We start from the raw sequence: 25,052 nt of genomic DNA, 5'->3' as shown, positions 1-25,052 counted from the left end.
ACTGAATCAGCAAACTGTGTTTTTAAAAACCCTCTGGATAATTCTGATACACACTAAATTTTAAGAACCACTGCTTAATTAGGAAACTTTTTCAGCTCCACAACTAGAAATAAGAATATTAAAATGTGAAGGCTGGGAGCGGTGGCTCATGCCTGGAATCCTAGCACTCTGGGAGGCCAAGGTGGGAGGATCGCTCAAAGGTCCAGAGTTCAAAACCAGCCTGAGCAAGAGCAAGACCCCGTCTCTACTAAAAATAAAAAGAAATTAATTGGCCAGCTAAAAATATATAGAAAAAATTAGCCAGGCATGGTGGCACATGCCTGTAGTCCCAGCTACTCAGAAGGCTGAGGCAGAAGGATCGCTTGAGCCCAGGAGTTTGAGATTGCTGTGAGCTAGGCTGACGCCACAGCACTGTAGCCAGGGCAACAGAATGAGACTGTGTCTCAAAAAAAAAAAAAAGTGAGAACGTATTTGAGAGCTCTTCAAGGTGAATTAGCTATAGATAAATGTAAAGACATTTTGACCCACTTCATTTGATTCATTTTTTTCAATTCTTCTTTGGCAGAAGTAAGTCCACCCATATATCAGTCATCACCTTTTCCTGAGCCATCTACATCGCTTATGTTCATTAAAATCTAGGCTTATGCTTGAGTCAGCCACCAAATGGGGGGTAGCTTATGACCAGGTGTTCTCCAGACCCTTCCACTGGAGAAAACCTGTGTGTGATGGCAAGTAATATGTGTTAATGTATGGATATTTAAAAATCTCTTCTAATTTATACTTTTTAAATAGAAATCACTGGAAACCATCAGCATTATAATTATATTTTTATTTCAGAATATTATGGGGTAACAAACATTTTGGTTACATGAATTACTTTTGTATAGTTTGAGTCAAAGTTATAAGTGTGTCCATCACCCAGATAGTGTGCATGGTACCTGTTGGGTGTGAACTTACCCATCATCTCCTCCTCCCTGCCACCTGCTTGATTGCTGTTGAATTTTACTACCATATGTACACACGAGTGTTGATCATCTAGTTCCAATTTAATGGTGAGTACATGTGATGTTTGTTTTTCCATTCTTGCAATACTTCACTTAGGAGGCTGGCCTGTGATTTGTAAGGGGTCTCAACACAAGGTTGAGTTCTGCTCTAGAGCATGAGCTCCCTGAAGGCAGGGACCTCCTTACGCACCAGTGTTCGCCCTGTGACTGGCACACAGCCAGCTGCTCAATGAACAGATCGTGAGCTGAACAGACTGGAAATGAGTGTAAAGATCAGAGAGCATTAACTCCCAAGTGAAAGAACAGAGGTAGGAAAAGGAAGCAAAACAGGGAAACTGGGGGCAAGGAAAATAAATTTCAGACTTGACAACTTTATCTTCTCCAGTTTAGTGAAGACTAATAGAAGCTCTTCATAGAAGGATATGCCTCACAGCTGCCAAATTAGGTAGCTCTGATTTGCATAAGTTGTAATTTTAATGTGCTTGTTGGTGGCATGAATTGATTAATAAAATGCTGCATGGAGAGTTTGTTTATCAAAGCATCACTGCATAAGAGTCTAGCTTTATTGGCCCATTTCGTGCATTTGAGTTCAGTTTCAATCATGAGGGAGGAAGTCATTCTGCTGAATGACAGGCCCAGGAGTTTTCAGAGATATTGGAATTGTAAATGAGCAGCTCAGAACCGGATATTTCTTCTCTCTTCTTTTTTTTTATTACTACTAGACCTGATCAAAGATTAAAATCAAAAGATGCTTATTTGCCCAATGTGCTCTTAATTCTAATTTCAGACCATGTCTTTAATAATACAGATATTTTATTTCAAAATTAGAGATCTTATTTGCTCAAAAGTCTGCATCATTTTTAATATACAGCAGACATTGATGCAATATATTTTGAAATTTATCTCTTAGGTCCAAAAGGCAGACAGATAACAACTCACATTATAAATCATGGCATATGCTTTGCCTCCATCTTTACCTGTTAAAGATGAAGTTTATTACATTCTTTTTCAATATGTAATCTTATTTTAAAATAGACTAGACATTAGCACATCTAAACAGAAGTTGCTCCTATGAATCTAGCCAGTCATTTAAAAAACACCCAGAAGTATTAACTCTTCCAGCTGGGAAGTTGTTTTTTCCCAATGGATCCTTTCATTGATCATTTTACCAAGCTCACAAAAAATTTCTAGATTGTTGAGACCATCAGGCATGTGGCATAGCAATTGATGAACCTGAACAGTAGGTAACAGAAAAAAGTCTCCTCTCTATACTGTGGTACTGGGTCACTGGTGATTGATAGCAATTTTCCAAATACCTACACATCATCTGCTAAAACATATGTGCCCACCTGGCTATGGAAGAAAATGATGACTTGGAAGTGGTTGTGTTAGAAGAGAAAGCTTAGAGAAAGCAAATGAGCTCTGGAAAAATATTAGAAGTGAATTTATTCATTCATTCGTCATTTATCTATTGATATAGAGTAGTATAAAGTCTTAATAAAAGGTATATTTTCCCAAAAATTATTTGTCTCAAAATATCTCAGCTAATTACTAGTTTGAAGCTCTCATGCAGTAACCCAATATCCATTTTTCCCATCTTCCATAGTACTGGAACCCTCAATCTTTGCGTACAAGGCCACCTGGAATTAGTACTGTTTCATATTCTCTCTATAATAGTGGCCAGGGAAATGTAAGCATTCTTTGCCAGTAGGTATATCTATATTATTAAGTTCTTGTTAATGTGATGTAAATGGAAATGGCAGACAATTTCTGGAAAAAAAAATCCTTAGAGGGCATGGCCCTTTTTGTTTTCCTTCTTTCTTACTGACTGAATATGGACAAAATGATTGGGTCTCTAAAAGAATTTTGAATCATTACTTGACTTAGGAAAAGGAAGCCATGAACAGTAGATTATCAAGATAGAAGAAACCTTATCCTTTACCCTGGGATATACATAGAAGCCCTGGATTAACTCCTTCCAGGCTTCATGAGAGAAATAAACTTCTATCTTATTTAAGTCGTTGTTATTTTGGGGTTTTCTGTTTTCTATCTTCTCTATTTGCAAAGGGCAATTTTGTTATTGTTGTTGTTACCTTGGCAGCTAATACTGGGACTATCAAGAATATTAACTAAATATATCCTCCAGAGCTAGACAAAAAATTCTAAGTTATAAAAAGAAAAGATATATTTAACTATGTAAAAATATAGGACAAAAGTTACCATAAACAAATTCAGAAGAAAAATTATAGGTATGGTAAACTAAATTAATGATAATTACAGAAAAAGGATCAAGATACAGAATGTACAAAGAACAATTTCAAATTGAAAAGAAACAGCAAATATCTTCATGGAAAATAGGCAAAATAAACAGAACAAACAAGTCAGACAAGAATCAATCCAAATGACTAAGTATTTGGAAAGCTGCTCAAATTCTTTAATAAGAAAATGAAATTAAAGTAATAATGAGATATTACTTGATTCCTATTGGACTGTCAAAAGTTAAAAAGAATGAAAATGCCTATTACTCTCAATAATGCAGGAAAAAGAGTACTTTCAGACATGACTGGTGAAATTGTTAATCATTACTGCCTTTTAGGAAAACAATCTGGCAGTATCTATTAAAATTTTAAATGCATGTTTTCTTGGTTTAACATTTCCACTCCTGGGATACTTTCCCAAATAAATAAAATCATGAATAATGACACATATATGAGGATGCTGTTTGGAACATTTATCATAATTTAAAAAAAAAAAAAAGAAACCCTGGACATTAATAGGGGTATTGCTGAATAAATTAAGGTACATATATATTGTTAGGTAGGGACTAGGAGGAAGGAGAAACAGGTGTAGAGGTGATGTAAGAGAGAAACCAAAAAACACAAACTCAAACCTGACAATGTGGTATGATATGGAATATCATACAATCATTAAAATAAGGAATTAGAGTAGTAGCAGTTGATTTAGCAGGTTTTCAGCAAGGTATTACTGAGTGAGAAGTAGCAGGACATAGAAACCTATATATAATTGATCCATTTTGTTAAACAACCCACAAAAATATGTGATATGTTTGTGTCTTTACCTGAGCATATAAGCATGGAGAAAAATACTGAAGAATACATTCTAAATTGTTAACCTATTCATGTGTGGGGTGGGTAAAAGCAAGAGAGGTGATGCAGGAGGAAGGGTAAGAAAGGCAATAAAATACAAGACCTGCTTTGGGTTGTGGCAAGACAGCAAAAGCAAGCCAAAAAACCCCAAATTTCATAATACATTTGACTTATTTATATGTAAAATTAATTATATATTATATATGTTAAAGTATGTAGTATATATGTACATATACCAAGACACATACCCAATTTTTAAAAAATTTTTTGTAGTTTTAGTTTTGATAAATAATAATTGCATATATTTATGAGGTACAATGTGATGTTTTGATACCTAATTCTGACCCCAATTTATACCGAGAAATACTGACCAGCATCTTATGTTACTTTTTATTGTACAAAAGTACATTTTTATTATAGAAAGAGTAGAAAATACAGAGATGCATTATAATTTTTTAAAGAATTCATAATCCCACTACTCAGAGATAGGTACTTTGGGGCTTTCATTAATACATATACTTCTTAAATATACTGTAGATACTGTTTTACTATTCATTTTCTTTTAAATATCACAAACATCTTTAATAATTAATTCTCCCCAGAAGTATATAGTCTTACATCTAACAACTATGAAACTATCACTTTATATTCACACATCAAGTCCTTTCACGAATGTTCTCATCCTCCAATCACACCAGTAAAATTGGGAAGGGAAGAAGATAGGCGCCCTGAAAGTGAGAGGATTTGAAAGTTCTGTTTTATTCCTTCTTTGTAAATCTGTAGCAAATCTGTATGAAACACACCCTCTTTCCCTCCATCCATCCCCTAATGTATCCTAACATTTTTTATGATATCAACCCTTCTATCTAGGTTAGGAACAGGAGGGAATAACTGTTGTTACAAATTGTATTTCAAAGTAACATCTTATGAACTCTTTGGCTCTCAAATGGTTCGGTAACATCTGTGTAGGCAATGCTGCAGAACATTTCCTCTTTAGCAATTATTATAGTAAGATTTCAGATTTGACATTTGGTTTTGTGTAGGAGAGTACTTGATCAACTACATTTTTAAGTAGAATGACTTGTGGTCACCAATATACAAGACATCTTCAAAGGGGCTCCTATGTTGGGAATAGTTGCTTTAATTTTATTGTCAAGTCAATTATCTATGGGATTCGATTATTTGAATATAGCAGAATTTAGTTCTCCTACTTGATTTTTTTTTTAAAGATACTACCTACTTTACACTAGGCCCTTGTTTTGATCCCCATTCTCTTTAACCCAGGGAAGAAGTAACCCTGCCTCCCATTCTTAGGGTTATAATAATGCTTCTAGGCCAAACTTGAATCTCCAGGGCTGCCACACCTACCTACACTTTAGATTTGCCAACTAGCAAATACCAACAACCAGATCAGCGTCTCCTTGACCTGCCCTTTCTTTGGAACCACAGCACCCCTCCCCACTATCTGCCCTACTAGTGCATGCCTCTCCTGACTGTTCAAGAATGGAAACAGGCTTAGTACTTTTAACAGCTGTCTCTCATTTATTTCAAACTAAACCTCTCTGAAAACTGGTTAATTTCCTCCCCATTTGGACACTTTGAATCCTCAGAGCTCCTTGAAATGCAAGTTAAACTCTATTGTCTGTTTTATCTGAATTGATTCTTTTTAAAATGTCCAAACATAACAACATACCCTTTTTCTCAGTTCCCAAGCAATGTGAAAATGGCTTGCAATCTCCCAAAGACCAAATGGACAGCTTTAATGTCTATTTCCTACAAACCGAAGGCCAGCCAGGGTGATATTTCTCTTACTTCATCTCTTATTGTATTGCCTAGAATTTCTGTGAGGTTACTGCTGACTTTGGGTTTACCCATTCTAATTAAATAATATTCCTATAAGAAGCAACAAATACTTTCTCAATTGGACTGCCATATTGACTGATTTTAGTAAAAAGGATTAGTTACAATTTTGCAGTACTCACTTCAGCATTGATTACTAGCTTATTACTGCCCTTAATGCTGCTACAGTAGGCTTCAGTATCAGTGTCTCTCTACTATCTTCTCTTTTTCCCCAATGGGAAATGGTGAATTAATTGGTTTGGGGGAATCAATATGCAGAACTTGCCCATCAGTAGTGAGAATTGATTGCATGAACTGTTTCCTGTACCTCAGTGAGTTTCACTTTTTTCACATCATTTCCCAAAAGCTATTTTACACATAGTTCAGAAAGTCCTTTGCTCCAGAGAGAGATTTTCAGGTTTTGCAAAAAGCTTTCAAGTCCGGGAAAAGTGATTCAAAGTCAAGGGCCTTGCTTGACTGGCTAGTCTTCCCCTTTTATAGCAAGTCAGTTAGCTGTTTGCTGCACCTAGAGACTTGGTAAAAATTTCCTGGATATTGGAAGAGGCAAATAGCAATGCATTTCCTTGGATAGACAGGACACTTTTTAAGATTACACTTTTTGGGGAAAGAAATTTAAGAACATTAGCAGAAGTATATGCTAATAATTATATATCATAATGATTACAAGAGTAAATTTTTGTTTGTTTGCTTTTGAGTTTTGCTCTGTCACCAAGCCTGGGGTGCAGTGGCTGATCATAGCTTACTGCAGCTCCGAACTCCTGGGTCAAGCGAGTCTCTTACCTTACCCTCCCTAGTAGCGGGGACAACAAGTGCTTGGCATCATGCCTGGCTATTTTAAAAATCCTTTTGTAGAGACACGGTCTCATTGTGTTGCCCAGGCTGGTCTGAAACTCCTGGCCACAACCGATCCTCCCACCTTGGCCTCCCAAAATGTTGGGATTTCAGGCGTGAGTCACCGTGCCTGGCACAAGAATAGATTTTAAAGCCCAACATTCTAGGCTCAAATCTTGTATTCAAAAATTACTTGCTTATCACCTCTGCCTTGTTTCCTCACCTGTAAAATGGGAATAATAAAATCTACCTTATAAGGTTGTTATCAGGCTTATGTGAATTCACATTTGCAAAGTGTTAGTATAGTACTTGTAACATAACACACCCTTAATAAATATTCTTTCTTAGTATTCCTAGAATGGCCTAGATAAATAGTAGATAGCTATTATTAATTATTTTCTTGGCAATGTGAACAATGTTGAGACTTTTAATTGCTCAAAATCACTGGAGAGAGAGCACTAGAGCCCAAGATTCAATAATTGATGCCACCAGAGGGGATGTTGCTGTTTCTCTTATTAATATTGTCTAATCCTATTATGTAGCAAGCATTTGGGGAATGAGTTAAATTAGTTTGCGGATTTTGGTTATAGAAATGGAATAGTTTTCTGGCATCTCACATCCTTGCCTCAGAGACATTTTGGGTGCCAAATCCAGATCCATGGGTTCAATTTCTCAAAACCTGGCAGACAACCTAGAAACAATGGCAAAATTGACTGAGGTTGTCATTGTTGACCTTGTCAAGAGTGTATAGAGTCTTGACTCAGGACTGGTCTGCTCATTTTTTTTGATCTTTCCAAGTTAGGTTTTTATCTCTCCCTTTTCCACCAACACATTTAATAGCAGGTATGAAAGACAATTTGCTATTTTTACTGATATTTTTCACATGGGGGTTATTTATTACATGAAATGAAATATTTTGAGCAAATGACAATGTCTTTATAGAATAGAATAGTTGCTCTGAGATAAGAATTTTAACAAAAATTTGTTATGCTTTTATTATAATCTTGTTGAGGATGTATGTCTATTATTGCACTTATCATACTGAAAATTATCTGTTGACAAATCTCATCCCATACTAGACTTGAATCTTGAAAACAGAAACCAGGTTCTAATTATTATGGCATCCCATGTATTTTGACAATTCTTGACACTTATTGGGTGATCAAAATATTGTTTGTTGAATTTAATTGAACTAGAATATATAATCACCTAGTTTTATTTTATATAAGTATATCTTTGAGTATGTATCATGTGAAGATGTTGATTACAATTGTACTAAGTAAAAACTCATATTGTTCTGGGTTAAGGTCAGAGCATATAGAATATATGAAACCAATGAGAATAATACAATTAATGTCTTGGATTTATATTATACACCACCTTTAAGAATCACTGAATATACTTAAAGTGCCATGGCATCAGCCTAGCTCACAGCAAACTCCTGCCTCAGCCTCCCGAGTAGCTGGGACTACAGGCATGCGCCACCATGCCTGCCTAATTTTATATATATATATTTTAGTTGTCTAGCTCATTTCTTTCTATTTTTTAGTAGAGAAGGGGTCTCGCTCTTTCTCAGGCTGGTCTCAAACTCCTGACCTTGAGCGATCCTCCCGCCTTGGCCTCCCAGAGAGCCACTGCCCCCAGCCCTATTATCAATATTTTTTTCTAATCTCTGTTCAAAACTGTTCATACTCGTCACTGGCTGGTGAACTTAAGCCAATCATTTATTTTGCTGGTCCTTGTCCTACTTACCTATAAATTATGAAGCACTGAGTGAGTTGATATTAAAGAACTTTTAGTTCTAAAATTCTATGGATTCAAAAATTGGGGTGTAATACAATTCAGATTTTTTTACTTAAATACTGTTATTTTTTAAGAAGAACTAAATCTTTCCCTGCCAGTTCAGTTTTCTTGATATAGCCAACTAGTTGATTTTTTTATCATTACCATATATTTTTGTGAACCATAAATCTCCATTTTTATAACCACAAATCTAGATTTTTATAACCACAAGTCTAGATTTTTATTTCTCATCAAACTTAGAAGGTGAGGCAATGATGCTTTTTAAACTAAGAACATGTTGCCTGTATGGACGTGCTGCATCTTGTTTAGAAGCTTTTCTAACCAAGAACATAATCCCTCTAAGCTAGAGCTCAGCCAGGAGGCAGCATAGCATCATGCCTCGGGGCAGGAACTCAGGAGTCAGACTGATGGGTCTATGTTGTTTGTTGGTTCATTCCCTAAGTGTTTATTAAGGCCCTATTCAGTGCAAAGAACTGAGGTCTGCTCTGATGCCATGGACCTAGTTCCTGCCCTAAGATTGCTTATATTTAGTTAGAAAGATGGACAATTAAATAATAATAATGTACAAGGAAGATTATCATGACACAAGTGGTAAAATCTAAGAAAACATCTATCAGAGAGAACTAACCTAGAGAATACCTTCTTGTAGAAATGTTGCTTAATGGATACCCAAAAGATGATTAAGAATTAGCCAGAGGAGGAGGGACAGGGCTTAGTGTTCCAGTTCATCACATGCGAAAGCCCAGAGGTCAGAGAGTGCTCTTGGTGCATACTGGTGGTGCACCAGCCAGGTCATGCCTGGAGATGAGAGAGAAAGAGAGACAGGGTGAGGGCAGGCCAGGGGGTGGAGAGCTCTAAAGCAGCAGTCCCCACCCTTTCTGGCACCAGAGACTGTTTTCATGGAAGAGAATTTTTCCATCGCCTGCCCCAGCCCTTATCTTACTGGATGGCAGTAACCAATTTGCATCTCTGTAGCCCAGTACCCACCAGAGTGGGAACTTTTGGAGGTCTTATTACTCTTTTAATCCACAGATCCTAAGAGGGCATGCTTTAACGTGAATGCATGACGAATTTAATAAGGACTTTTTCTCTGGATTAATAGCAACAAGCTCAGTGTAGAGACCTGACATTTTGAGCAGAGACTGGGGAGACTGGTCCTGGATGGAACAGAAGAGCCAGCAGAGGCTGGCAGAGGGGAACCAGTGGAAGGAAGAAGCAATAGAGAAATGTCACTGATAGCCACGATTTTGACTGGGGATGGGCCTTTAATTAGTAAATGAACCACAGGAGAAGAGAGCAAAGGGGAAAGGGATCCCTAAAACCAGGGAGTACTAAAGAGTGGCAAATGCTGCAGAGAGGGTGAGTAGGATTAAAGACTGAAAAGCACCCAATTAGGATTTGTCTTTAGGAGATCATTAGAAAGAACAATTCCGATGGAGTGATGGGAGGAAAAGCCTATTGCAGTGGGCTGGGAAGCGAAGGGAGACGGGAGCAGAATCTGGGAGTATATACTGTATTGCCGCCAGGCGGGGTGGCTCATGCCTGTAATCCTAGCTCTCTGGGAGGCCCAGGTGGGGCGGATTGCTCAGGAGTTCGAAACCAGCCTGAGCAAGAGCAAAATCCTGTCTCTACTATAAATAGAAAGAAATTAATTGGCCAACTAATATATATATAGAAAAAATTAGCTGGGCATGGTGGCGCATGCCTGTAGTCCCAGCTACTAGGGAGGCTGAGGCAGCAGGATTGCTTGAGCCCAGGAGTTTGAGGTTGCTGTGAGCTAGGCTGATGCCATGACACTCACTCTAGCCTGGGCAACAAAGCAAGACTCTGTCTCAAAACAAACAAACAAAAAAACTGTATTGCCTGCAGACCTGTAGTTCTGACATAACCACCTTTTGAAGTAAATGCTTCAAATAATCAACTTGTACAACACTCTTGATTTGTAATTCAATTCAGCATTTTAACATTCATATTTTAAGAACAAAAACCTGCCAGAAAGCCCCTGCTTTTATAGAGAGTGAAACTGCATATAAATAAGTTAAATGCAGGTATTGTAACTGGTTAAGGGATGGTGGATTTGTGTACAAAGAGTAAGTAAGCACTGAGAAGTTTTCTTCTGAGCAAACCTTTCTGAGTTAAGGCATGTAACATGATTATCCCAGCAGCATGAATATTAAGAGGCACCAGCATTATTTGTCTACCCAGTAGTGTCCCTAATTAAGAACATCTTGCAGCATTTCCCCAGATTTGTGGCATTCACTGGGCCTTGTAACTCAAAAAATGTTTCATTTACTGCCTTGAGGCATATGTTCCAGCTTGTTTGGAATCATTTAAGTGCTTGCTAATTCTCCTGTTCCTCTGTTGACATCTGGGTAAATCCATTCTCATTTTCAGGCACTTTGTCTCTGATTTTAATAATGGAAGAGGCTATGTCAAGAGATGCTTAGTGTTCGTTTACTCAAAAGAATATTAATATTTCTTCTTATTACTTGCATCATAGCTTCCCAGCAGTGGAAGGCTTCGAAAGTAAACACACATAATAACCTAGTTTGATGAAGAACTCAAGTGTATCTAATCAATTATGATGAAACTAACTTGAAAACTGTTGGGGTTGCTAACACAATAATAATTTAACTCTTTTTGTTGTTGTTTTTGAGACAGAGTCTCACTCTGTTGCCCAGGCTAGAGTGAGTGCTGTGGCGTCAGCCTAGCTCACAGCAACCTCAGATTCCTGGGCTCAAGCGATCCTACTGCCTCAGCCTCCTGAGTAGCTGGGACTACAGGCATGTGTCACCATGTCTGGCTAATTTTCTATATATTTTTAGTTGGCCAATTAATTTCTTTCTATTTTTAGTACAGACAGGGGTTTCGCTCTTGCGCAGGCTGGTTTTGAACTTCTCACCTTGAGTGATCCGCTGCCTCAGCCTCCCAGAGTGCTAGGATTACAGGCCTGAGCCACCGCACCCAGCCTAATTTAACTCTTTTTAACCATTTATTTAATATACATTGTTTGAGTTTCTACTTATAGTTAAGGCACTAAAATGCCGAGGTAGTACAGATTTATGCATTCCTTCTACAGGAAATGTATTGTCTAGCTCTGACTGAAAGAGATAAGATTGCAGGGTGATAGATTTACCATGGCCAGCAATGAGGAGACTGGAGTAAGTGTGACCTCCCAGGAGATATCAACATCCAAATAGACGATTTCCTGGTCTCACCTCCATCTACCCAGCTATAGCTACCACGTGGTAAATTTCCCTCTCTCTTTCCCTATGGTGCCATCCTCTATTATGATTTTGCATATCTCAGATTCACTAAGAAATTTAGAAAGTAAAGCTCTCCTACATATATAACATAGTGTTCAAAGACTACACAAATGCTTGCTGAATAGTAATAAGAGTATTAGCATTGATTAAGACTTTACTATGCACCAGACATTATGCTGACTTTTACATACAATCTTCACATTATCTTAGGAGATAAAATATAAGAACCTGTATTAGGAGAAAGACTGGGAGACATAATGTGTTAGTTAAAGATATTTTGATGGCAAATAACAAATTTCACTCAAGATCATTTAAAGTTGGGGGAGGAATGGGAACTTCTTGGAAGGTTATTAGGAGATCATATGGAAACCAAAGGCAAGAATTGAATATTGGTCTTAGGAGGGATTGTTACCAGGAAAGCTATTTGAGACATGAGCAAGCAATCTCTCCCTTGCTTTCTTTCCTTGGTCCCTTACTGCTGCCTCTCACCATTCTTGTGACTCCCTCTCTATTGATGCTTTGCTGCCTAGCATGCCTGTGGCACCACCTGATGGCACCACGTGACCACACCCACCCCACAACACCAACTCAGCCCTCAAGTTTGCATCACTGCATTCCAGCAAAGAGCCCAAACTGACAGTGGCACCTAAGTCCCAAATCGACATTGCAGGGAGACACCCTGAATGGCACTGATTGGATTAGGGGTTCAAGCCTGTTCTGATCAGCTGGGCCAGGACCCCAGTGTCACCTTACAGACATGGCTGCTTGTGGCTCCTGCCTGTGGATAAGAACAGGCACTTCTCACAGAGCAGTGTGGGCTCAGCAGGTACACCAAACTGTGCCAGCTGAAAGTGGCTAAAGACTCTGATAACTACAGAGTCAAGAGACCTTGGTGAATAACTAAATGTGGGCCTGAGAAAGGAGGAGGAATGGGAGATGAATGACTCCAAGGGTTCTATGTTGGAAGACTGTGAGGGCCAAGGGTGGGACTGTTACACTGGAGGAGAGGCCACAGGATGAAGAGGGCATGAAGAGCTTGTGAAAGAACATGAGGAAAAGGCCTCTCCTGTGAAGAAAACAGACCCTGGCTAAAGTCTCCACTCTGAACAGTGAGACGGGAATCGTGGTTGCACAAACTCACCTCTTCCCTTCAAGTTCACAAGCCCCCTCTGGGATCCTTTTCACAAGCCACCTCTGCTGGGTGGGCAGCTCCACCTCTCCCCAACCTGTGATTTTTCTCTACAGATTTGTCTAAGGGGTAGCCATATTTAAGACAGAAGAAACTCCTGCCCCCACCCAAATGTATTACTCTAAGAGGGCAGAGTGTATTTATTCTTCCTGTTACTGTACGTCTGAGCCTATAATGGACAATTATAGATGGACAATAAATATATATTGAATGTGAGAATAAATAGACATTTTCAAAAAGTTTTTTTTTTACAAAATACCTGGGGAGGAGGAGGGAGACAACCACAGAAAATACAACCAGCATAAAAATAGCTAGAGGTTGTAGTCTTAAAATAACTACAGGCACTAGATCTAAAAGTAGGGTGACCAACTTGTCCTGGTTTGCCTGAGACTTTGCTGGTTTTTACCTGAAAGTCCCAAGTCCTGGGAAACACCTCAGTTCTGGACAAATGGGGGTGGTGGGACACCCAGGCTGGTGTCACATCTCAATAGTAGGTTTTAACTTATTTCCTATCAAGGGTAGCTAGGTTTGACCCACATGATCCTTTCTAGGCCAAGGGGGAAAGCTCGTATCTCAACTCTCCCTTTCTGGTAAGGGCTTCTCAATCATTGTCTTTACCTTGTTAGCTGGTAACTGAGATACACCTGGACATTGTAGCATGTCAATGTAAATGGAAGTATGGTGGTTTATATTGACACTCAGTCCCTGCCAAGGTGAACTCCAGAGCAGAATAGGATGCGTTATTTTGCTGTATTACAAACGGAATGATGTGACGTGCACGATGATCTAATGCTTCTCTCTAAATCCAACTTTCTGATAGTAGTGGTGTTGTCTAAGTGCCCTGTGAATCATGAACATGAGTAATCTGGACTTTTTAGTTATGGAAAAAGTGTACATTTATTGTCAGCTTATAAGTTATCATTTTAAGTCATCAATTCTCTGAGTGGGATGTCTGTCTGTCCCTATTTGCTTGGGGTAGTCTCAGATATGTCTCTTGTCCTGGTTTAATTTTTTTTTTTTTTTTTTGAGACAGGGTCTTGCTCAGGCTCATAGCTCTCTGCAACCTCAAGCTTCTGGGCTCAAGTGATCTTCCCACCTTGGCCTCCCAAAGTGCTAGGATTACAGTCATGAGCCACTGTGCACAGCCCTGGTTTAAATATTAATAGCACTTCCTTTCTCTCTCAAAAGAGTCACAGTATGAAAAAATATGTCCAGGTTTGGCTGATGAATCATATACACATTTACAGACATAGCTATGTGATTTCCAGAGACTGATCATTCCAGTATGCGTTGATAAATCAAGCTCCTGAATGTTCCAAGAGAGCACCAGACTCCAGAAATGAGGCACTCACAGCTACTTGCAGACAGCCCTGGTGCCCTGTTCTTTCCTCTCCTTCTCCTCCAATTCCAGCCCTGCTCCCTGCCTTCTCTGTCTCTTAAATATATGCAGTAGCTGATAAAAGTTTACAATGGTTCTCAGGCTCCTTTGACAAAAATGCACCAAAATACCAGTCTCTAATTTCCTCTCAATATATAGATGAACTTTTTCTTCTAAAGGAACTACCTTTAGTTTTGTATTCATCTATGTTTCTCTGTCATTAATAAAATACAGCTTCCTGTTTATTTTGCTGGCAAGGTTAATCTGTTTACTTCTTTTGGGCATTTGGGCTCTTTCATTTTCTATTTTAAAGTGTTGATATGACCAGGCTGTGACAAATTTATTATTCAACAAAGTTTTAAAGCCATATGTATGACTTGAACCTAAAGGGATTCAGAGGTCAGTAGGACATTAGAGGGTTAATGGATGCTAGAAGAGGCCAAAGAGGAAGGAGAAGGAGGATTCTGATCTTCCCTTGCTCAGGTGACTCATTCTCTTGGCTTTGGTTACCTGCCTCCAAACAGTTGCCAGGCCCTCCCATTCCTGGCACCTGGAGTTTCCTAGTTTCTAGTACCTGCTCCTACGCATTCTGTTCCTTGCATACCTTTAAATATGCTAAGCTCCCCAGACTTGGAAGGAGATTCACACAGCTGTGCGCTCTGTGTCTTGATGTGATCTTTTTATCCTCAGATGTTATAATAAGAACTAGTTTTTAAAAATCTGTTAATTGTGAAATATAAGAACATGGCATACTTTGAAACACACTAGAATGGAACAAAATGAAAGGTAGTTCTCTCCTTCTCCTACCCATCTCCTGTTCTCACTAAGCAGAAAGATATCCACTGCTAGGTATCTTTTCAGGAAATTGGTAGATACACACACACAGAGAGAGAGAGAGAGAGAGAGAGAGAGAGATCCTCAATATCCTTCCTGCGCTCTACTGTCTACTGAATCAAGCCACTAGAAAGTCACACATAAAGCGGAGGAGGATGCAGTGCAGTTCTCTCACAAATACAGACTCACGACTTGTCTCCCTGACTACCACTTCTCCCTATCCTAATCTACCCATAATATGCTGCCAGAGCCATTTTCCTAAAATACTGATTTCCTCGTGTCCCTGCCCAAAGAGTCTATGGTGTATCAAATTGTCTACTTCTAAATTTCCCTGCCTAGATTTTAGAGCTTTCCTTTATCTTGATCCATTTTATTCATTCAAATGTCTAATGGTATTAATATTATAATTATTACAAATCCTATAATAAATCTGAGTGTTCACCTACAGAAATGTCAGTTTTGTCTCTTTCCCCTGAGAAATGCCACCCTTAGTGCCTCAGCTTATGTTGTTTCTCTTGAGGACCTTTCCTTTTCCTCGCCTCCGGAAGTGTCCCCATATGTTATGACTAGTCCTTGCACTGCATAGGTGAGGAAACTGCACCTACAGGGGTTAAGGGACTTCCTACAAGTCACATGCCTATTTTCTGGCAGAGATAAAACTAACTCTTAGCCTGGACCACTAGTCTTTGCTTTAAACCACACTCCTTTAAACTAGATTCCAGAAGTGGCATCCAACCAACACACTAAGAAGAAAAGAGCAGATTAAGTGCAGTGAAATACATTAGTTTATTGGGTTTGTTCATTGTCACCATATGCAAGATAGAAAGTGATTACGGTTCATTCTGGAGTGGGCAGACCATGGCACTGCTCTGTCCGCAAGTGTGGGACCTGAGCTAAGCTAACTTGGCAAGTCCTTCTCTACCTTCTCATCTGTAAACGGAGCTAGGAATACTTGCCTTGCACACTAGAGTAGAGAGGAAGACTTTTGTTTTTTGTGGTTTTTTGGTCCAAATAGAAAGAGTGGCCTCTCGTTTTGGATTATGATGGCCCACTTTCTATTTCTTCTCCCTGCTATCTAATATGAAGTGTGAAAATTAAAGACAAAATATGTCAAGTGTTTGATATAGAGAGAATGCTCAATGACTTTCGCCTTGGTAACTTGCCCAGCAACCCAGTCCCACCCAGACTGCTGCATGCCTTGCTTGAGCCAGTGAACTCCTTTATTCCTACCAACCCCACTCCCTTCACCCCACAATCTGCTCACCACCTCCAGCCTGGGCTTCCACACTCTTGCTCTTGACCAGTCTTCCCAAACACCCATCTACCTGTATTTTTGTAAACCATCTGATTTCAGATACTCGTGTCTGCCAAGAAACTCACTTTTTAATTCGTGTACTCTTTAATACTGAACATTTATCTGAATAACTTCTCCCCTTTGTTACCATAGTCTGTCCACAATGCTCTGTCTACATAGATGCAGTAAGATACCTCTAAGCCCCTCCCCCACTCCCATCGAGGGACCCAGTGTTCCCAGCTTAACATTCTTAGTCTGGCCCATCCCACCCCCTGCTGAGTCAGATCTCTGTGGCTAAGGGCTGCATTAGGACTTTCACTGGCCCTAGGCACTTTTGTCTTTTGGGGGCTCCACACAAAAAATTAAAAATCAGATTTTATAATACACTATGTTGGTGTAAAGACAAATATAATCCAGGCCATGATCATTATTGTATAGCATGAATATAATATTCCTATTCTTTCTCATTGTAAAATAAAACATTTTCATGGGCCTCTGAAAGCATCGTGGGCCCTCAGCACTCTGTGCCTTCCGGGTCTAGGGCGCAAGTCGGCCCTGCCAGAGTCGGATGTTCTTGAGTCGCAGTTTGTCATAAACTTGAGACAGGGCAGAAAGAAAAAAAGGGCACAGGTAGTTCAAAGAAATCCTAACACTCTTTGGTCTATCTATAGGGAATGGGTTTCTCCTTTAGAGCTTGATGCCTCATTTCCACTTTTTCCTTCCCTGTACCTATTATTTGCTGAGTGAATCCTTTCTGCTCACATTTAGGCCTAACCCTTTGTTGGTGGATTATTTGAGAAGGATAGATCTGTCAGAGCTTGGAGAACTGCAGCCTTCCTCAGAAGAAGTGAGACTGAGCTGCTTCGGCTACAGGCCATGGCCTTTGATGACTCGTGGTGGTTGCTGGCTTCACTTTATTTTGCTACTTAAAGGTGGCATCTAAGATATTTGATTGGTTGAGAGGAGCCATCAGTTCTGGAGGCTAACTTATTTGCTTGGGGTGTGATCAGCCTCTATGAACCTCTGACTCTGAGCAATTGAGCATGTCTGAGTGTTCTGGTAAAAATGGAAGAACACAGGGAGGAGCAGGATGTCTGGGAGGCAGTCTAGGCCCAGGTGTGACTTACGTGGCCCTAAGACAGGTCTTCTCTTCCAGGAGCCACTGTTACAATACACACTACCCTCCCCATCCTCCAAAGGTGGCTATGGATAAGGCCTTTCCCAGAACCCTCTCATCAGAGAACACCATAGTAGAGAGGGGACCGAGACTTAGACTGGAGCTGGGGTTCTGTACCTTGTAAGGAAGAAGAAAGAAAAAGACTCTGGGAAGGCTGGAGTAATTGAAGTTATCTCTGGGCCCTTTCATAATTTCCTAATGTTGAAACTTTGCCCCTGGAGGTCTTCTAGGGGAGCAGGGTCACTCAGCCAGCACTCAACAAAAGATAATTGGGAGACTTGCTAACCCAGATTCATAATTTCTTGGTAGTTACAGGCAAGGATGAAGGTTAATGAGGATTTAGCCTTTAAAAAAAAGGCTAAGTTCTACATTAAATCTCTAAATAAATGTTACTTTTTTCTCCTTCTCCCTTTACATGTCTGGGCTGCATGGCCATCTCCTGAATTTCAGCTAATTGGAGATTTAGAAGCCAGACTCCCAGTATGACCTAGCATCAAGCCACCTACATGTCTTAATTCCCAAATTATTCAACAGTGCAGCCTAAAAATTGAATGTTGTTCTAATACTTAGAATTTGTCAACATTAGATTTTAATATGACTAATTATAATTCAATCCAGTTATGTAGGATATTATACTTCTATCAGAGACCAGTCCTGGATCAGTTCCCAGTTTCCAGTCATTGGATTTCATTACTGAGATTGGATTTTAAAGTAGCTAATTATAATCCATCAAATCAAATACAATAACAGAACCATCCCTGAGGTCAGAATTGGTCATGCAGAGGCTTATCACAGGTAGTTAGATAACAGAGGACAAGATAAGAGTGGTGCAGGGCCAAAGCAGGAGAGATAATTGGATGATACATTTAGTACAATTAGCACTGTAAATAATTACTTAAAACATAGCAATCTACATAATTTTTAATTAAATTTTTTTTGGCTTAACCATTCTTCCTCATAAAAATGCACTGGCAGCAAAAAAGGAAAGGACCAGACAAAGGTGTTCCTCCTCCCAGGGTAGTAGACAACAGAGTTTGCATTTTTGAATTCAGGTCAAATGAAAGCAGTGCCATAATGAGTATTTGGCGAGTAGTCTTGGTTCAAATTCTCTGACCAAGTCCAACTCTGGAGGTGTAATTCAAGCAAATCACTTCGTTACTGAGTCTGCTGAATGGGGATAATAATATTAATACTTGCCCTGTCTTCTTTTCTGCATGCTGTGAGGACCAAGTGAGACTATAAATGTGAAGAACAAACACAATATTACCTGGGAAAGAAAACTAGAATCGCTGGGTGACAGGGAGGAAGCCCAGGTGGTTTTAGAGATAAAGACAAATCGCCGTTCGAAAGCCGAATGTAAATTATTTTTTGTATATTAAAACAGGTAAGTAATCCATTAAAAATAACTTTAAAGCTGAATATAACTCCAATTTTCATCAATATCATAGAAAGAAGACTCAAAAGAAATGTTTCAAATAGATAACAGTGGTTATCTCTGAGTTGTTTATGGGTGATTAAAAAAATTCTTTCATGTATTTCTCTACTTTTAGAGTTTTCTCCGATAAATACATGTTATCTTAATGTTGGAAAATATATTTAATCATCTAAAGATATGAAACCTTTACCTACTTTACAATGAGAAAACTAAGTCCTAAAGAGATGAGGTGATTGCTTTATATCTCATTACCAGCAAAGCCAATCCTACAACCCAGGCTGCTTGACTCAAAGCCATTGCTGTCTGCAGTGCCAGCTCTGCATTATTCACGAACACAGGAATTAAAAGTTGGCTGAGTTCATTGACTTCGTCTTTAAAAACATCCCTGTCAGAGACTGGGCCTCAGATAAGAAAGGGTGTCTGAAAAGTCTTACCCCCACTAAGTGTTTCCAGGGGTGGTGAAAGAAAGGGCTCCACAGAAGCAGGTGGTGGGACTGCTACTTGCGGGAGGAATGGGAGGGAAAAGCTAAGCATATGCCGGAGGAAGCATGCCGTCATGGAGGAGCACTGATTTAGAAGGAGGCTGATCTCATTCCCAAAGTCATTATTCTAATGACTGCTACTAATTAGCTAGGTGACTATGGGCAACCCTTCATCTCTCAGGGAGAGGGACAAGGACAGAGAGAGGGGAAGAAAGAGAGAGAGAATATCTGTGCCAGGTGATCTTCCAGTTTCTTTCAAGTGATAACATTTGGTTTAAAATGCAGAGCATTTACCTTAAACACACACAAAAAATGTATGCTAAATGGGTGCTTTTCAAAAGCATATTTTCATAGACATAACACAAAGCAAAATCAGTTTTTGCAAGAAGAGACCAAGATAATAAATACAATGTGAAGCCTGTATTTAAAACATAAACGACGAGTAGAAAGTAAACGCACAATCAGTTAGATGGGAGTATAAAATCCTCTTGCCAAGCAGTTTTAGTACTGAATTGTTTGTAATCAGGGAAACGGAGAAGGCAGCACATTGTAGATTGTGATAACAAGAAAGTAGTGAATGACCAAATTCTTTGCAGACACAAGTATGGTGGAAGAAGGGGTGGATGGTGCCCATTTCTGTATCCTTTATACACACTCCTTCCCCAGGCCTGCCGTTCACCTCTTGGGAAAGCACCTAGTGAGGGGTCACCTGTCCCGCAGCAGTGAGGGCTCTCTAGCCTCTGTGATTCATATACCAGAGGTGGTGCTGGTGACTGAGTTTGCTATGGTTGCAGGGTGATTTTCACCTGTGTCTTCCCTAGGAATGGGCTAGGATTTTCCCTCTTCCAGCCAAATGCTCTCCCCTCACCCTTCCCCCTATCTACCTGAACAGCTGTGACCTGGGGACTTCTGTGAGCTTCTGCCAAGACTCATTTTCCTTTAATAGTATATTTCCTATTCATTGTCACTGGCTGTCTGCCTTAGGTGGGAGAGAACTTGATAAGTATTTAAGTGAGACTCAGAGAAGCCTTAGGTGTTCATACATTCCACCCAAACGATCTTGTTGTTTAATCATTTTGTGGAGGGCTGCTTTGCTTAAGGATGGGACATGGGGCTGAAGAGGCTGAAGAGAGAAAAATAACATATGGGAGGAAATAATATGAGTTGGTTATGTTGTATGACAAAATAACCCATATTTTCTCTCCTTAATACTCCCCCTCAAATTCTACCCTGGAATTCTCTTAGACTTTCATTCCAAGATTAAAAATAAGGTCTAAAGAAACCCCAAAGGACATGACCACTAACCTAAATATTTACTCAGTTGTCACCAGACCTGAGTGACACTCTTTGGAAGGGAGTTGGGAAGGGGGTGGGACATGGGGTTGCGAGTGGAGGTAAGTGTTGATGTTGGGAGGGGATGGAGGTGACATTTGGCAGGTGTTGGTAGGTATGTTTATTGTAGAAAAATGCTTTTTGACTTTGCAAGCCTCTGCTTGCTGAGATGTTTCTTGTTCCCATAGAGTTATCATGTAGGTGTATCTTCAGGGTGAGCTTTCACGATTTTATCTAACTTTGTGCACTGTCCTATATTGGTGACCTCATGTCAACAAGCAGACTGAGCAGAAACAATATTTATCAGTATCAAAGTGCCCAACATATATTTCTACAAGTACTATAGTTATAATCCATTTTTTTCTTTATAGGGAAGAAGAAATGTCAGGTTCATGGTGGCAAGAGTGCTTATGTGGAGGCTGAGTAAAAGGGAAGAAAGATGATGGAACAATAATTTTTGAGACTACGCATGGAAAGGTAAAGGAATCTTTATTTTACTGTGGAGATAACTATGTTCTCTACTTAATCAAACAATTAAATACCTCCTTTCTCTAAGATTTTTATTAAAAACCTTGGGTAGGAGATGCCATTGTCACACTTTGGAGTCCTTAATTCATCTTGAAGAAGGTCCTTTATTTATCATCAAAAATTTAATGAAGAACCTTAAATAAATCAGAGTAAAATGATTGCCAGTAACAAAGATCATTGACTCTAGAACTCACAACAATTTCTACTCCTTTCATCAATGTTTCCAGTTGGTATTTTTTTAAAGGTGCCCCCCTGGAGTGAATAAAGACCTAAGGAACCATGTAGCAAGCTACATTTGTGAGATCAAGAGATATGTATGATTTGAATAGAAATAACAGAGTGCCAGAGAAACAAACAGATGGGGGGAATGGCCAGTAATGTCAAATGTTACAGAAAGAGATGAAAGGCTTGCATTTCAGGATTAGAAAGGCATCTAGGACCTTTGAAAGCAAAGGTTAGGTCAAGTCTTGGGGCATGAGCTGGACTATAATGTTTACAGAGGGATGGTAGTAAAAACATAACAGTGCACAACCCCTTCTCCCTGTCATCAAGGCAGAGCGCAGGGTAATATTGAGAAGATAGCTCACTCTCAGAACCTTGGCCTAAATTACTCACCGTGTGTCATCTGCCACCCCCATGGCGTGACCTGGGCCCATTTCTGCCCTGACTTGAATGAACACTTCCTTGTAGATTTTACAGATGATTCCCTGCTGAGATTCACTTCTCTAAACTCCTTTTGACCTGTCACTTACCCAAACCATAGCAAACCACATCTTATAACAAAGAAGTACAGTTGTTATCAAGAAAACTTGTCTTTTTTGTGCTCTTATCTTTGTATTTGGACAATTTATGATATAAAGTATTGCCTTTTGAATTGTAAAATTCTGGAGGTCACTTATAAGCTACCTCTTAGGGTACTTTAATATGCTTTTCCTGACAGTCAATATCTGCATGTAAAAAAAAAATCCCAAATTAGATAGATTTTATACAATTAATAAAATTAAGAAAGGAACTTTATCCTTTTCAACAGGAACATAAATAGTAGGCAAGGGAAAATTCAGAATGTCCTAAATCGGTAAACAAATGAAAGAGAGAGACTCAATTAGGCCATTTAGCCTTGAGACAATATTTGATTATAAGAGAGGAAGCGGGTTTGGTTGCCTCTTCCATTATTGTTCATGCCAACTTTTTAAAAAACAACTCTCTTGTTTTAAAAAACAACTTTATTGAGATAAAATTTACATACCATAGAGTTTACCTATTTAAAGTGTACAATTCCATGGTCTTTAATATAGTCAACGAATTGTGCAGCAGTCATTCTAATCTAATATTGGAATATTTTCCATCAACCCCAAAAGAAACCTTGTGCCTATTAGCACTCCCTATTAGTCACTCCCCCTTCTTCTCACCCTCACCAGCCCTAGGCAACCAAAATTTGCCTATTCTGGCCATTTAAGATAAGTGAGTGATACAGTAGGTGGCTTTTTGTGTCTGACATCTTTCACTTAACATAATGTTTTTGAGATTCATTCATGTTGTAGCATGAATAAATACATCATTCCTACTTATAGCTGAATACTATTCTACTGTATGGGTATATCATATGTTGTTTATTCATTCATCAGTTGATGGACATTTAGGTTGTTTATGTATCCTGGCTATTATGAACAATGCTGCTATGAACATGCCTGTACAAGTTTTTATGTGGGTGCCCATTTTCATTTCTCTTGGCTGTATGTCTACAAGTGGAGCTGCTGCGTCCTATGGTAACTCTATGTTTAGCATTTTGAGGAACTGCCAAACTGTTTTCCAAAATGGCTGTACCATTTTACATTTCCACTAGCAATGCATATGGGTTACAGTTTCTCTGCATCCTCATCAACACATTTTATTATCTGTCTTTTTAATTATAGACATTCTAGTGGGGGTGAAGTGGTATTTTAATGTGATTTTTATTTGCATTTTCTTAATGACTAATGAGGTTGAGCATCTTTTCATGTACTTGCTGGCTTTTTGTATATCTCCTTCAGAGAAATGTCTATTCAAGCTCTTTACCCATTCTTTAATTTGGCTATTGCCTCTTCATTATTGAGTTGTAAGAGTTCTTTCTACCTTCTAGATGCAAGTCACTTATCAGATGTATTATTTGCACATATTTCCTCCCAGTCTGCGTTTTCTTTTCATTTTCTTAATGGTGTCCAACTCAATTTTATTAGGTCTTCAGATGTGATACTTGCTCTTTTGAGCACATTCTGCAAAACTACTGTCTCTTCAACAGTATTTAAGGTGATTTGTGATATAATGTGGTTGCAAGTATAATTTTAACCACTTTGGTAACAGCATCGACTATAGTCGATAGCCACAGATGAACGCACACTGCGACTTTAGCCGACAGCCATGATATGACTTTTCTAATTTTTCATTTATCAAAATAAAATTGTGAACATTTAAAAATAACATAATGAAAACATATATGTACATGTTACCTATTCTGATTTACATTACAAGTAAAGCTGCCTGTAAAGTAGAACAAGCTTTCAGTGCTCTAAAGCTTTCCTTATCACACAAGAGCAAAACAGACTCGTCGTCAATGCACAGCACAAACTATCGCGCGGACTATGAGTGCCGGCTGTGGGCAAGGTTTCGCGGCCAGTGAGCGCCATACCAAAGTGGTTCAAAAGAAGTCATAGGAAGAAGAATATGAAAGCCATTAGTGCTTTCATCAATGGTAGAAAGAGTAGAAAGGTAGAAAGAGGAGTGTGAGGGTGATTTACTTTGTCCTCCTTGTCCTTCCCCCATGTAATGAAGGTCCCGTTCTCCCAGCCTCATCTGTAGCTCCTGGCTCCAGGCTTCCTCTTCCTCATGTTAGAAGTGACTACACTTCCAATCACCTTTGGTCTTTGTAAGATTAACAAAGGCAGTAAAGCCAGTGGGTGTAAAGTACTACTTATTGAAGAAAGTTGGTAATGAAAAAAGAGAGAAAAATAGAATCAGGGCAAAGGGGAGGTTTTTGAAGATGTAAGCGACCTGATTATGTTCTGCTTGTGTTTGAAGGCAGAACAGAAGGAGTCCTTGAAATACAGAACTGAAGGGAGTCAAAAGAGAAGGGATTTTACTGTTAGAACAATGTCAAAGAAGTTTGTGGCTAGGAATTGGATCAAGAATATGAAGAATGTGAGAGCCTTGGAAAGAAACTATCACCAACTGGGATTAAATGGAGGCAATCAGTTGACACCAATATTTATAAGTCAAGGAAAAGAGCTATAGAAAAGGTGTTAGGAAACTTTTGAGACGAACCCCAAGCAACTATTTTATAGTAGAAATGAATCCATATTAATCAAGATATTAATATTTACTGAGTACCTATCATCCCCCAAGCATTGTGATAGTTGGTTTAATAACTATCATAGAAGACAACGTCGACTCCTTCTCAAGGTGCAGTATAATCTAGCCCGGAAATAGTCTAACACTGCAGTCCCCAACCTCAGGGTAGCAGAGGACTGGGGTGCAGAACTCCGCCATCTACCCCCTC

At 39.1% G+C, this 25,052-nt stretch overlaps 1 protein-coding gene across 1 annotated transcript in view; it reads left to right on the top strand.

Annotated features, from left to right (window-relative positions):
• MYH15 (myosin heavy chain 15) overlaps nt 1–25,052 on the top strand; it is a 173,324-nt gene that overhangs the window by 14,753 nt on the left and 133,519 nt on the right. The window contains 4 exon segments of the mRNA XM_012777219.2: nt 17,335–17,390; nt 17,393–17,454; nt 21,363–21,414; nt 21,417–21,469. Of these exon segments, the coding sequence (XP_012632673.2) occupies nt 17,335–17,390; nt 17,393–17,454; nt 21,363–21,414; nt 21,417–21,469 (223 nt within the window).

This window comes from Microcebus murinus, chromosome 1, assembly GCF_040939455.1.
Source record: "Microcebus murinus isolate Inina chromosome 1, M.murinus_Inina_mat1.0, whole genome shotgun sequence".
NCBI lineage: Eukaryota > Metazoa > Chordata > Mammalia > Primates > Cheirogaleidae > Microcebus > Microcebus murinus.
This window is presented reverse-complemented; position numbering and strand designations above follow the sequence as displayed.